Genomic DNA, 14774 nt, shown 5'->3' with positions numbered 1-14774 from the left:
GCCTAGATATTAAAGTTTGAAAGCGTGAAATTGAAAAAAAAAAAAACGTTTTTTTAGTTTATAAGTACCGACCTAATGTACACCATGCGCACATACCCTGCACGAAATAAAGTTTACTATGAGCTAACTAGAATTTGGTTTCCAATAAACTTACGTGCGCTCTTGTCTGTTTATTTTCTTTGAAAAAAGCTAACTACATTTGTATGTCAAGGGCCGAAATCAGTGAGAACTGGTCATTTTTCCATTACTCGTGAAGTGACTTGAGTACTACTTATTTCGATCTCCAATAAGAAAGTGCAACTGTAACTAATGAATAATGCTAGTAATTAGCTTTTTTGCAATTGATAATTTTTTCTTCAGAATGCGTACACCTGCCAGTACTAAAATACCCACAAAAAACTAACAAATTTTATCAGTTTTTTTTTTTAAATTTTTTTTTATTTTTTTTTATATTTTTTTTCTTAATTAAAAAAAGTAATTATTTAAATAACGATAACTGTGTATTTCAACTTTGAAAATTTGCAAATTTTTATTTAGAATTTAAGAGAACTTTTAGGTTCAGAAAGTTAAAATTTGAAGAGTCTGAAAGCCCGCATTGACAATTTGATTAAAACATTCTTCGAAAACAATTTTTAAAAATCAATGCAAAGTTCGAGGAATTTGAAACTTACACTTTTTTTTATTAAAATGCTGCATACTCAAAGAGTATACATAAATTCTGGATAGAAGTGAAAATCTTTACAAACTTCTGGTATATTTCTGAAATTGGTTTCCATAGTTTTGTTATTTAACAACACAAAAAAAATTATTAAATTCCATAATAATTTTCCAGCTATTTTTCTACTCGCAGCTATATGTACATTGGGGTGGTTCTTATTAACTAAATAAATTATTTTTTCCAGTCTCACTGCTTCAAACAGAATGCCTTGGTCAAAATTATCACAATAAATTTTGGCCCCGATTGGAAATGGTTACGGGGTGTCGCAAAGTGGTTAAAACTCATATTTAAGTATGTTGTCTTCATAAGATAACACTGGTTTACAGCCAAAATGCACCAGAGACGCCTTTATGAAATTCCCATGTAAAATCACCCCCTGATTCCGAAAATCAAGGTTATTTTTAATTCTATGGTAACGTTTTTGACATATTTACGAATAACCGTTTTTTCAAAAAAAAAAATAAAAATTTATCATATATATCTCAAGAACGAATTGAGCAATTCCAAAACGGTTTGAAGCTTTTAATAGGCTATAAACTGTGCATACAACACTTTTTGGTAGGCCCTGCAGATTCAAAAATATAAAAAAATTTGTACTTTGCGAGGAAGGATCTCGAAAACTTTTTATTTTTTTGCAGATTTTTTTTTCTCTCTAAGCTCTGTTTTATTACAAAAAAAATAAGCTTTCATTCAACAAAATCGATTGACTAATACAAAAGTTATAAGCATTCATGTAAATATTCCCATTTAATACTTAAGTACCCTACTGGTACATATGTGATTATATATATGATTAAGTGGACCCAATTTTTTTTTTTTTTGGAAAAACCCGTTATTCGTAAATATCTCAAAAACGTTACCATAGAATTAAAATTAACATTGATTTTCGAAATCAGGGGGTGATTTTACATAGGAATTTCATAATGGCGTCTCTGGTGTAGAAAAAAAATTGGAATTTGTGATCCAGTGTAATCTGAAGTTCCAAAGTAAATTCTCTCAATTACCTGCGCAGTTTTGGAGGAAAAAACTATCTGGGTTGTAAGTTTTTGGACGATATCTCTTAACTACTATGAAATATCGAAAGTTTTGTTCATATCTCCCAACGCGATTTGATTATTGAACTGAGGGAGTAAGCTACCAGATGCACGTTTTCAACTTGCCGTGGAAATCATTTGTCATACCAGAACAATGGAATATAACAAGGATAATTCTACTACTAAAGCCTGGGAAACCAAATAACGCAGGTGAGCCATATTGACCGGTATTACTCCTTTCGTCAGTAGCGAAGACGTTGGCAACCGTCCTGATCCCTCATTTTACTGCGGATCTTCTCTTAGCCACCCATCGGCATGGCTTTCGCAGAATTCATAGCATTACCAACGCGCTAAACGCCATAAATAAATAAATAAAAAAATAAATGTAAGGCGCGATAACCTCCGAAGAGATCTGCGTCGTGCTCCTCTTGATTTTCCCTACAAATTGGCCGGACGTGACCTACATGTTTTATGTCGACTCCGAACGGCATCTGCAAGGCAGATGAGTTTTCACTGAGAGCTTTTCATGGCAGAAATACACTGGGAGCGCTTGCCAAACACTGCCGAGGGGCGACCCCGCTTAGAAATATTGTCTTCTAATTGAAAAACCTTATTTCTAAAATTTTTATGTTGCTTTGCCCGGAGTGTGAACCCAGGGCATACGGTGTGGTGGCGGAGCATGCTACCATCACACCACGGTGGACGCCATAAACACCCAGATAAATTACGAACAAAACCAGCCAAAGCCCCGTATTAGGACGGTGCTCGTGGCACTTGACCTGTAAAAAGCTTTTAACGCAGTCAACCACGTCTTAGTACTCCACCCTGTCTAAGAGTATGGACCGAAAATTATCTGAATAGTCATTTCAATTGAAGAACGAAACCCCAAAACCTAAGAGAAATAAACAGGGTTTGCCACAGTGTGTTGCCCTATTTCCCTTTCTGTTTAATTTCTTCAAAGCTGCCTTCCCCACCGAAAGGATATCCTACCATTTTCTATGACGACAACTGCGCGATAGTGACAACAGGACCTGACCGTTCAATAGAACTATTTTATTTTTTAAAATAGCTATCTCCGCACTCTTTCTGGTTTCTTCACCTTGTGCTCACTGGTACTTTCATCGACCAAATCCACCGGCACTTTTATTACGAAGTGGAATGAACAGATGATCCAAATAACTTAGGAGTAACGTTCAATAGCACTCTTACCTTCAAGGCACACGTCTCCGAATTTGTACCTTGAGTACAAAACCGCAACAAAATACACCATTCGCCTACCGACAGAGGAAAATAAAAAAAACGATTTTAACAACTTGCGAAGCAATTGGCCAGCCGCTCATGTGCTACGCGTAGCGAATTCGGTCACCTATGGCCCAACACTGTTGAAACTGTTAGTTTCCCTAGAGTCCCAATAGAGGACTTTGATGACAATTTGTGAATGGTTATATCTTGTGAATGGGGCTTAACTTGAGCGAATTTCATACACTGTACCTATAAGGGCCCTATAATATAATATCCGGTATAGAATTAAAATATTTATATTTGGCGTTTTTGCTACTCACTTATTACTGTTATTATTATAGTTATTATTATTATTTTATTGATTAGTTTTAATCGAAAATTCAAATAAATGTTTTCATTTAAAAAAGCAATAAGGGCAACCTCTGCTTAATTCATACGAAAATTTAATATTTACTCTTGGTTATAAATGGTTTTTTCTGTATAAAAATTATTTCACCTATTTTGCTATTCATCAGTAATTATTTCAATAAAAAAGTGTGCAGCACATTTAAATCCATTGATATTTTATTTTAAAATTTTATTATAAGAAAAGTTGACAGTTGTGGTAAGTCTGCTTGCACGAGAGTTCAAATTTAAATTGTTTAGCGTTAATCATGATTCAATCACAAAAAGTTTGCTCGGTAGACATAATGTTTGACAGTTGCAGGCATCTTGCTTCCAAATCAAATTCTTTGCCTTTCCGACATACCCGATAACCAAAAACTGCATTTTTCCCGGAAAAGGAAAACATTTTTTTTTTTTTTTGATTTTAATGCCATTAAGGTTTACAACTTTTGAAAAACACTTCAAAAACTTTAAGATTGGTTTTCTCGAAAACAGCTGTAATTGACTTTCGTTTATGCCGAGTAGCCACAGAATTTACATCCACTAACTGTGTTATTTCTTTGCAAATTTATGAAAAATATTAGCAGGAGAAATAGGAGGTAACACACGACACCTAATCCAAAATTATAAGGCAATCGTAGGTAGAGCTCCAAAAATTCGATAGAGATGCTACAAGAAAATCTGCATGGTTAGAAGTTGGGACCTATATATACAACTTTTTTATATATGACAAAACCAAATTTAGTTTTAAGATTATACCGGTCTGCGTTAAAATAAGTGCTTAGAACTGAGTTTAAATTGCGAAAACGCTTTATCAAACACCGTAGGCTCATTCCATTTCAAGACACCCGGTCCGCGCAGGACATGATTTTTGATTTCGATGAAATTTTAATATGTTGTTCTTTGGTGAAAATAATGAAACACGTGTTTTTTTTTTTTTGCCTCAAACAAATGTTTTTTCGGATTTATCGGCAATTGAATTCGATAAATGCAATTGATATTTTATTCACCCATTTTTTCAACTGTCAATAACTTTGTCAAAAATTGACCGATTCTCATGATTTTTTCTTTGAAATGTTCTCTATTACTTTTACTTTTATATAAATTTATAAACAATAGCATGTAGTTTTTTTTAGTATTTAGTAAAAATTTATTACTTTTTTCAAAAATTAATTTCTCAAAAAAGGTTATTTTTTTTTTTTGTTTAAACTTTTTCGATATTGATTGAACAGTTCATATTTCAACTTGGCCAAATGCTTGTTAGTCATATTTCGAAAACAACTAGTTTTGGCTAATGGATATTTACCCAAGTTAAAATATAAACTGCTCACTTGATATAGAAAAAGTTTAAACAAAAAAAACTAGCCTGTTTTGAGAAATTAATTTTTGAAAAAAGTAATAAATTTTTACTAAATAATAAAAAAAATTTTTTTTAAACTATATGCTATTGTTTATAAATTTATATAAAGGTAAAAGTAATAGCGAAGATTTCAAAGAAAAAATCATGAAAATCGGTAAATTTTTGACAAAGTTATTGACAGTTGAAAAAATAGGTGAATAAAATATCGATTGCATTTTATCGAATTCAATTGCCGATAAAACCGAAAAAAATTTTTTTGAGGCAAAAAAAAAAACACGTGTTTCATTATTTTGACCAAAGAACAGCATATTAAAATTTCATCGAAATCAAAAATCATGTCCTGCGCGGACCGGGTGTCTTGAAATGGAATGAGCCCGTAGTTAATTTTTTTCAACATTGAAAAGCAAATCATTAACTGCCAAAACAAAACAAAAAGTGCAAAGAAAAAATTTAAAATGAAAGAAGTTGAGTCACGATCCGTAGCTTATCTTTGCAATAGCAACGTTTCCAACACAAAATTCTGAACTCCTTTAATGTTTCGAAAAAGAGTTTATGACTTGCAGGACTTTTTCACTCATGATTTTTTTTTTTTTTTTTGAAACTTTCACCACCAAGTTCAAACTCTTACGGTTTGTTTTCATACCAGACGTGAAGACAAGTTTCTTTTTTTAGGTATTTGAAACTTTTCGATTTTGTTTCACACCATACCAAGTGACTACAAGTTTCTTAACTGCGGGATGATTTTATTTTTTTGTTATTCACGACAATGTACCGGCGAATGCCAAAAGATTTTCCTTCACAGATGAGTTTGAGAGCTTTTCGAGAAACTATAAATCTTTTGCTCCATTTAACGTTAGAAAAATTCCGTGGGTTATTCACGTGACCCTGGTTATAAGCATATCTACTTATGTGATTACACCTTTTACTTATAACGTTTTCTTTTCTGGCAAAAGTTTACGCTTTTTGTACGCCGCGCAAAGATTGTAAGTATATTTTGTTCTATTATAAAAAGCAGGTAACCCCTTTACGGGGTATTTCGTTCTTGTGTGAAAATTGTTGCCTGCTCGCAACGCATAAGCGTTACACTTTTACCCTGCATAAAATGGCGGTGTGGCAGTGCAACTCTGCTAAACCAGCTGATCGTGCCAATTTATTTTCGTAACTTCACAAATTTTTAGCGAAGAAAATTGAAATAAAGGAAATAATTGCTAATGAATTTTTACTATCGTTGACAGCGCGTTTGTGAAAATCAGCCAATACGCGGGGTAACCATTTATGTTCTTTGCATACACTATAAATGTTGAACAATTTCTGGGGTGGGTAGGAGTAAAGGGCTCAGTACTGATACTTAGCATAGACTTGACTTGACAACTTGGCAACTTAGTCACGATTATACTCCACTTAGCGCATACAATCTGGCATCATAATCAGTTGTTTTCCAGCTGTCATTTTATTGTGAAATATTTGCTACAAAAAGTGGTGGTTTTTAAACAAAGTTAGTTTTAAGTACTTCAATTAATTTATGAGTGTACAAATTGTTTAAGACAAATGGCATCTCAAAAGGTAAACGTCACTTAGAACTTACATAGAAAATCAAAATTCAACAGACTTCTAAGTCAAGTTAAGTGTTGCTAAGTTTTGAGTAATCAGTAACATGCAATGTTCATTTAACGGAACTGTAAGTGACAGTTCTCAAGTCAAGTCAAGTCTATGCTAAGTATGAGTAATGGGCCCGTAACACTATTAAGGCTTTACCAGAAAAGAAAACGCTATTAGTTTACAAAAACAAATTACACTGGAGAGAAATCATATTCAAAAAGATAATTTAATAAGAAGTTAACGTGGATACCCCAAAGTTACTCTTTATCATTTCATGAAATATTCAGTAAAAAATTAAAAATTTCAACGAAAATCAGCTGGCATTACAAATTTACTATCACTACTAATATACTATTTAATTATTTTTCTACTACAATTTTCACTAAATGCGATTGCATTATTCCCCTTTTTCCTTCCTTCGTAAAATCAACCCATCCTGATTTTTTAGCTTAGGAGTGTCGATAGCACTGCTGTCATTAGAGAACAAACCTCTAGTAATTGAATCATGGGTCCTAATTATGTTATTCTTTTTCTTTACTTACAACTAGTATTGTGTTTACATGTGAAACTTTATATTCCCTAACAACAATGTTAAATAATTATTTCAATGTTTCGACAAAAAAAGTTTACAATGGTAAAGCTTAAAATAGATGCGTAGCAGTTTTTCCCCCAGCGCTGCTAGTTTTACTGCTACTTTTTTCTTTTCTAGACATACGTGCAGCTATGTATTTTTATCTGGCAGCACCATGTAGCGACTTAAGTTAAATATTGAACGATATGTTTAAAACTCAATAAAAATTTATTTAAATATCCGAAACATAATTATCGAATTCTAAAAAATTTTGTCGAATTTAAATTTTGTATTATGAACTAGCAGGCCCAAGCTTGTTCGTGCTTGTTTTGGGGTTTTAGATTGAATGCTTTTTTTGCCTAGTGTAAACCAGTGTGTTTAAAATCTCTCTGCGAAGAAGCTCTGCGCATCTATTTTGGGCATAAAAATTTTTTTTCACGTCATGAAAGCTTTATAATGAGCAAAAACAATTATAAAAGTTATTCAGGCGTATTCAGTACCAGGTGTTGTTATCCCAACAGCTGATTGCTTCTTCTTGATAGTCTTCCGTACAAAGCCTTGGTACAACAATATGTCAGTTAAACGAAATCAATGATAATTTCCGTTTGACTTGACATTCTACTGCACGGCAAACCGAATTCAGTACCAGGTGTTGTTATCCCAACAGCTGATTGCTTCTTCTTGATTATTTTCCATACAACGCCTGGTACTATAATATATCAGTTAATCGAAATCAATGAAAATTGTCTTTTGAATTGAAATTCTTCTGCACAGCGAATTGGTTGAATTCGCTTTGCCACCACCTTGCATGGATTCGCCTTGACTGCACGGTGAATTGCTTGATTTCGCTTTGCCATCACCTTGTGTGGATTCGCCTTGAAAAGTTTTAAGCGCGTTTGACACTTCGCCCCGTTAATGCGTTAGCTGGTATGGTTTCTGTGTGTATTTTTTTTTTTTTTTTTTGTAATTGATATCTTAATTTTTTTAAAAACAAAGTACACAATAAACTACCAACTAATGGCAAACTCAGAATTGTGCACAAAATAAGTGACGTATTTTATCTGTCAAACTGACTGACAGAGTGTTCAAGATGTTCTTTTAGCGTTTTGGCAGCATTTTGACAGAATGTTCAATATGGCGGCGTCTACGGTCGGCGATCTTCAGCGGGTGATAGAAGAAGATGGAAGATGAGACCACGATAGTGACTTTAAAAATCAGATGACTGTGTCTATTTGCTATTTTCACGTCTATGCTGAAGATATCGCACTTGTCTTCTGCACAATGGTGAATTGCGATATTCTATTCTCATTATGAAAAGTTAAACAAATTTTCACGAGTGAACACAACACTGACAGCGCTTCTACGCCAAAAAAACTAAAAAGGTTTTGAAATAAATTTACTACCTTTGCACTAATGAATATGCTTGGACAAAAAAATTACCTGCAATTATTTAATTTTAAAATAATTACCTAATATCTATTTTTAATAAAATAAAAATGCTCAATAGTCGAAAGCTTTGTTCCAAAATTCCAAACAAAAAAGCAGCAACCCTCCCCCCTTTTGCCTCGACATTGCTCAAATGTGCTAAGCACCTATAAAAAAAAAACTGAAAAACTGCGTCTAGACATGGTTTTTAATATTTCGAAATTTAAAAAATTAGCACCAGTTGTATCAACGTTTTGTTACCTACTTAGGCAATGAAGTTCAAATTTTCCTCCATATAAAAAAGTATGTGTTCTTCGTTTGTAATACAAACTAAAAAATACTCCGAGTGGAAAAAAATATCCATCCATTTATGACTAGCTGCCCTATAGTGAAAATCTCTAGTTCGAAATCGGTGCGCTTCGGAACCTCTACTATTTCGCCTTAACTTTTTGAACTGGTAAATTTAACAGTGATGTCATGTTCTAGGCGGTAGAAATTGTGCTCGCTGCATTACCTTTTCTGTAGTTCCGAACTAGATAAAAATGTCTACATTAGAACTAGTTGCAACTAACTGTTACTTAAATTTTTAGCTGCCAGGGATTGCTTTCACTACTTTTTCAATTAGCATGCGAAAAACATAGCAAAACAAACATCTAGCTGTTTGGTTAAATTTGACATTTCGCCTTACAATTGTTTAATTGCAAAACTTCCATACAACATATTTGTATGTGCGAAAAAACAATAATAACATAATCATTCGAACTCGCCGCTGAATTTGCCTTATTGATTTCCCCTTGGTTGAAACAATTCCACCAAGGCGAGTTTCAGCATACATACATACAAATGTGACACACCACAGCGCACAGTGGCATTTTTGTATGATTTAGACGCGAAAAATTAATAACTCACTGAAAAATTAATATATTTCATTCAAAGGATAGGCGAAGGGGGGGGGTATATGGACCCCCTCCAAAAATTTTCAATTTACCCCAAACAAAAAACTTTCTTATAGCCTTATCTTGCTCTTTTGTTCACAATTGAACATGCCTATATTTAAATTTCATATCTTCCTCAAACCATGAAGCAAACTTTCCAAGAAAATTAACTTTGGTGTAATTCGTTTGAATCCATCTCATACAAAGTTTGCAACGTTTTGCAACCCACACCTCATACTACTCCCTCTTTGTAATCGTCATTATATCAAAAGAGGGACCTACGGGGATGAAGAATCATTTGAGTTATATGCAATAATATTGAATTATTGTAGAAATTCAAAAATTATTGTGGTACAGCGTGGTTCAAGCTTTTGGCAGGCTTTTCTTTTCACGGTTTTATATATTTTCAGCACAAAAATAATACAGAAAAAAAGACACAATTTCGTAAAAAATACTCAACCAAAAAACTTTTGAACACTTGCAAAATAATATAATTACGTGTAGATTTTAAATAACCAAAACATATTTTAGCTTTTGTTTCACCACAAAGTTTTATTTAATTTTAAACCACGCGTTATTTTACTTCTGTAAATTGTACTACTTAGCGCGTCATAAACAACTCACACTTTGACAGCAGATTATTCAATAGATAGAAATAATTATAAGAAATTATAATTACCGTTATATACTGTGGATATTTTAAAAACAAATTGCATTCAAATTTAAAAAAAATATGACTTGAAAATTTTTGCTTCTTCGCGTCTAAAGCAAGCAAAAATGCCACTGTGCAGCGGCACAGCACTGAATTTGCGTTCGTTCATAGCAATTCGTAGTGTAAAAAATTTAAAACTTATTTCTTAAATTTTTCTGCAAGTTATGGGCTAATTTTAAATTAAAGTAGCTATTTTTGTAGTGCTAAATGTAAAACTTTTTTAAGCGAAGTTGCAGCCCAATACGTTCCCTAGTGTCCGAGATTACCTATTTCCAAAAACTCCCACTGCCGGTTTTTGAACTAGAGAAAATCAAGCTACTATCGAAATATTACTTATTTGGTACTTAAAGTCTAGTTCCGAACCAGAAATTTGTATCACTACCTACTGCCTTGCCTACAGGGACCAAGTGACAAGGAGCATATTCGTGTTCTTATCAGCATGATTTTTCTTGTTTAAATTTGACAAATAAATATGTTTTCAACGCCTGATTAGAATATCGTCCTATATCGCTCGAAACCCCGTGTCATAAAATTTGTTTAAAAAAGCACCAGATTTTAAGTGAAAAACTCCCCATCTTAGAAATCGGTTAGCGAACGAACCAACGGTAATTTTTTTTCTTAAAAGCGCTATCGCAGCCTAAAATGCATGGAATTAAGGGCGTATTCTAAACGGATAGGGTGATATTCCACTCAGGCTATTTTATACGCTTCAATTTTAACTAAAAACAGAGAACGTGTAACTAAAGAGAAGCGCCAACCGAACGAATAGTGGGAAACAGTAAAGTAACAAATCGCGGGTAGGTAATTCACCATTGGGGAAATGTGGCATGATATTAAAATTATATTATTAAAATGTTATTTTAATATAATAAACACCATTTAACTATTTTTGACGTTATCATTAACTTTTTTTGTGAAACTTCAACGAAAAGACCGCGTATTTTTCTAATCTTCATGTAGGTAATGTGGTGAATCATGGCTCAATTATATGGTTGGCTCATCTCATCAGCTGATTTTACTTTTGTCATTGCATGGTCGATGGGATTGTCAAAAGGAGATGGCAAACGCAAAATGAAACCAACACATTGAAAACATTTCCTTACTACACACAAACACTGTTAAGTTTTATGTTTTCATTCCATTCCATTCGCATAACACCAACACGCAGATTTTGACAATCTGAACTAACATATTTTGTTTTTGTACAGATGAGCTAACCATATAGTTGAACCATGGTGGTGAATTACCAACCACCAGTTTAAAAATTTCTCTTGCTGTCCGTCGTGGTTATTCTCTATAAATTTACGTCTCTACAAAAAATATGCTTTTTTGTTATGTTCGCTAACTGTATTTGCTTTATACAAAGTAACTGTAAATCTAATCAAAAATTTTGCAAATGCTTCTCTTTATTGCTTTATTTCTACAATCAGCTATTCGCGCCAAAACTTGCTATCAACCAATTCAAATAAGAGCAATGAGGAACAGCAACATCAGCAGCAATCACAACACCAACATTACCTGCAACAACGTGCAGTGGAACAACTTGAGCCACCAGGTGTCGCTCATTATCGCGCACCAACGCAACCACATGCACGCGCCACAGCCGTTTTGCCAACAGCAGCTGCGCTAACGACAAGTAATTTGCAACAATTGCAACGTCAGCAACAGCAGGAGCAGCAGCAAGAAGTCGCACAGCAACAACAGCGTTCAACACAAACGCAGCCACAATTGCAGCAAATGCACGGTTTAATAGGTGAAGACAACAACAGTAATAGTTGCAACAATTTAAATTACGAACGTAACGGCAGCAACAACAAACATTTGCGAACCTTGCAGCGTTCACATATAAATCGCTATCAGCAACAAAATCTTAGTTACTCAAATTCAACATTTACTGACAATCATAATAATTTGTATCAATCATGGCTACCACATGCTGACGACGATGCAACGAACAACGCAGGCGCAGTCGCCAACAATGGCGATGATGGTGATGAAAATGTCGAACTAGATGCTTACGACGCTTATAACATTATCGATAGTGATTTAGCTGTTTCGCCGTATGCGCATTTGAGCAGCAACATATGCGCCAATTCAAGCAACATGTTGCGCAACATGAATGTCAATTATGGCAATAGTCCACATTATCAACGTAATAAATTATTAGCGAAACCGAATTGTCGTGGAAATGCTGATGGCGCCATGGAACAGCATAATTTGAATAGAGCGCGACATCAGCAGCAACAACAGCAACAGCAGCGCTTGCTAACGCAACAACATCTAGCCTTACGGGCGCAACAACAACTAGATCAAAGTACGTTACGTCCCATACCTAATAGGCCGGGCTATAAACCAGCTTGTTATTTAGATTTGCTGCCAGCTACGGTAAGTGAGGCAGTAGCTACAGGGGAAGCACGTTTACGTAATCGTGAACGTGTTGATATGCTGCTGCGCACAGTGACAACCGCTACGCATGATGACGGAGATGATGATGCTGTACAAGCGGCATTAGCGACTAATGCAGATGGAAGTGGTAGAAGCAATTTTAACTCTCCCGACATGCCGCCAAACGCTAATAGTGCATTGTTATTGGACAGCAATGAAATTGGTAATAATACACCAAATATCGATAATGTAAATCCAGCACTGAATGGTGATGGTGTTGAGATCCTACCAGAGAATGACGATGCGGAGGAGGAAGAAGATGATGAGGACGAGGAGGATACCACATCGGAAGAAATTAAACGCAATTTGCTTGTTAATGCATTGAAAAATGATAAGTTTACAACGAAATTCTATGAATCAATAAAAGAAGATGTTTTCCGACGTCTTGAGCGCATACTGCTTGAAAGGGAATCGGCTGAGGGAAATTGTCAAGGTGGTGGTGCAACAGCACAAAATTGTAATCGTTTGGCTAATGCTACAAATAGCATTACGTCCATCAACTCGATCGATATATGCAATGATGTTTTGAGTGCAGCAGCAATTGAACGTGATCCAACGCGCAAATTTAACTTGAATGCACGCATGGGAAATCAACTACAGCAGCAACGCTTGCAACAGTATCAGCAACAACAACGACAACTGCAGCAGCAGCGGCAGCAACAGCAACAGAAATACCAGCAACATCACGCCAGTGTCTCACCATCCGCTCAACATGTTGCCGCCGCTCAAGCTGTACTAGCCAACTGTTATCAAATTCGGCAGGAGGTGGCTAATGAACAAGCCGCTGAAGATGATCAACATGTTTTGCCGCCTTCAGCTGCATTTGTAGCAAATGGGAACAATATTATACAAGCCGCAGGTGTTGATGAAAATGCAGAAGAAGACGAATTTAGCGCAAATAATGCGGATACAGAAAGTAATAAGGCAGACAATGAAGATGCAGCTGCCGCATTAAATTTTTCACATACTGAACGTATGCCAGATTTAGTGCAAACAAGGGAGAGCGAACAGCCAGAGGAAGATAATGCGTCATCTTACAGCAATAACCACAGCAATTGCAATAATAATGTTCACAATAATGTTCCAGCTGGTGATCCAACAATAGTATCGGTCAGCAATGCTGGCAGAGCTGAGGGTAATATAGCTAGCTGGCGTAAAAATATGCTGAATCATGTCGATTGCAATGCTGAACGCATGTCGACTGCTACAAATAATGATTTGAAACGCAAAAATCAACCACTTAGTACGAATAATAGCGGCGCAGGTGGTGATGCGGAAGCTATGCCGGTCAGTATAAAAATACATATATATTCAGCCCAATTCTAAATATTTCCTCGAATGTTTGTTCCCGCGGATTTTTTTAACGCGCTGAAAAATTCCTTCAAATCTTCTCCTGGTTACTCTTCTTCGGAAACAGCAATTTCGAATTTTCGAAGACAGCTGTTTTAACTGTAAATTTCCCCCAGCCGGTAAGGGGGTCAGAATATACCCGCGGTAGGTATGCCTGTCGTTAAGAGGCTACTAAAATACCAGATTCAAGGGGCTGTGTAGCGCAACCCTTCAGGTTGCCAGCGCAATATACAGCTTCTCCAAACCCAATTGTTAACCTCACCTATCCGCGGCGAATCCTGTTTCACTAACAGACGAGGCTCTGGCGACCCCAAGGTCCTCATGGAACTTGGTGGTGGGGAGGAAGGGATGGCCTGAAGGTTTGATGTGGACATATTAATCGTTCCCGAGATGGTCGGACTAGCACCTTAATGGTGCTGTGTTACCGGAGCGTACCGGATATGTATCCGGCAAAGAACCATCACATCGATAACACTCCCCAAAGCCTTCGGGGAGCAACCTTATCGCTACAACAACAACAACAACTGTAACAAGTAAAAAAGTTCTTTGAAAATGGCAGCGAAATCTCACTTTCAACCACATTCTCCCTTGACTAGGTTTTCGCTGTTAACCTTGTTTCCCATATAGACGAAGTTGTTGTTGTTATAAGAGTGCTTCGTCCCATTCAATAGGTGCGAGCAATCATAAATTGTCATCAAAATTCTCAAACGGGAATCCAAGGAAGCTAGCAGCTTCAACGGGGTTAAACCATAAATATGCTACTGTTAGAGGCGTAGGTTCAACATTGCAGTTGAATATATGTTTGGTGTCATGTAGGGACACATCGCATACAGAGCAGACATTACGTACGCCAGGGCTGGTTCTGGACAAGTAAGAGTTTATCCTGTAACAATATCCAGAACGTTATTGGGCCATAATGATTCGTGTCTCTGTTGGTAGTCGACTTTCTTGGATAATGTATTTTGATAACGGGGTTCATCGGGCGCGTCCCAGCGAAGG

The 14774-nt window shown here is 35.6% G+C and overlaps 2 protein-coding genes across 7 annotated transcripts in view; one reads left to right on the top strand and one right to left on the bottom strand.

Moving 5' to 3' along the window:
- The window catches only part of LOC137253521 (uncharacterized), a 422466-nt gene that overhangs the window by 66016 nt on the left and 341676 nt on the right, over nt 1-14774 (bottom strand). The gene's annotated exons all lie outside the window — the stretch shown is intronic.
- Nucleotides 1-14774, top strand: part of cmb (combover) — a 52680-nt gene that overhangs the window by 30318 nt on the left and 7588 nt on the right. For both annotated transcript variants that reach the window (XM_067790605.1, XM_067790604.1), the window contains exon 8: nt 11411-13712. In XM_067790605.1, coding sequence (XP_067646706.1) covers nt 11411-13712 — 2302 coding nt within the window. The remainder of the gene's footprint in view (nt 1-11410; nt 13713-14774) is intronic.

This window comes from Eurosta solidaginis, chromosome 5 (assembly GCF_040869045.1).
Source record: "Eurosta solidaginis isolate ZX-2024a chromosome 5, ASM4086904v1, whole genome shotgun sequence".
Classification (NCBI taxonomy): domain Eukaryota; kingdom Metazoa; phylum Arthropoda; class Insecta; order Diptera; family Tephritidae; genus Eurosta; species Eurosta solidaginis.
The sequence above is the reverse complement of the archived record's forward strand: the minus strand, read 5'-3'. Positions and strand labels throughout refer to the sequence as shown.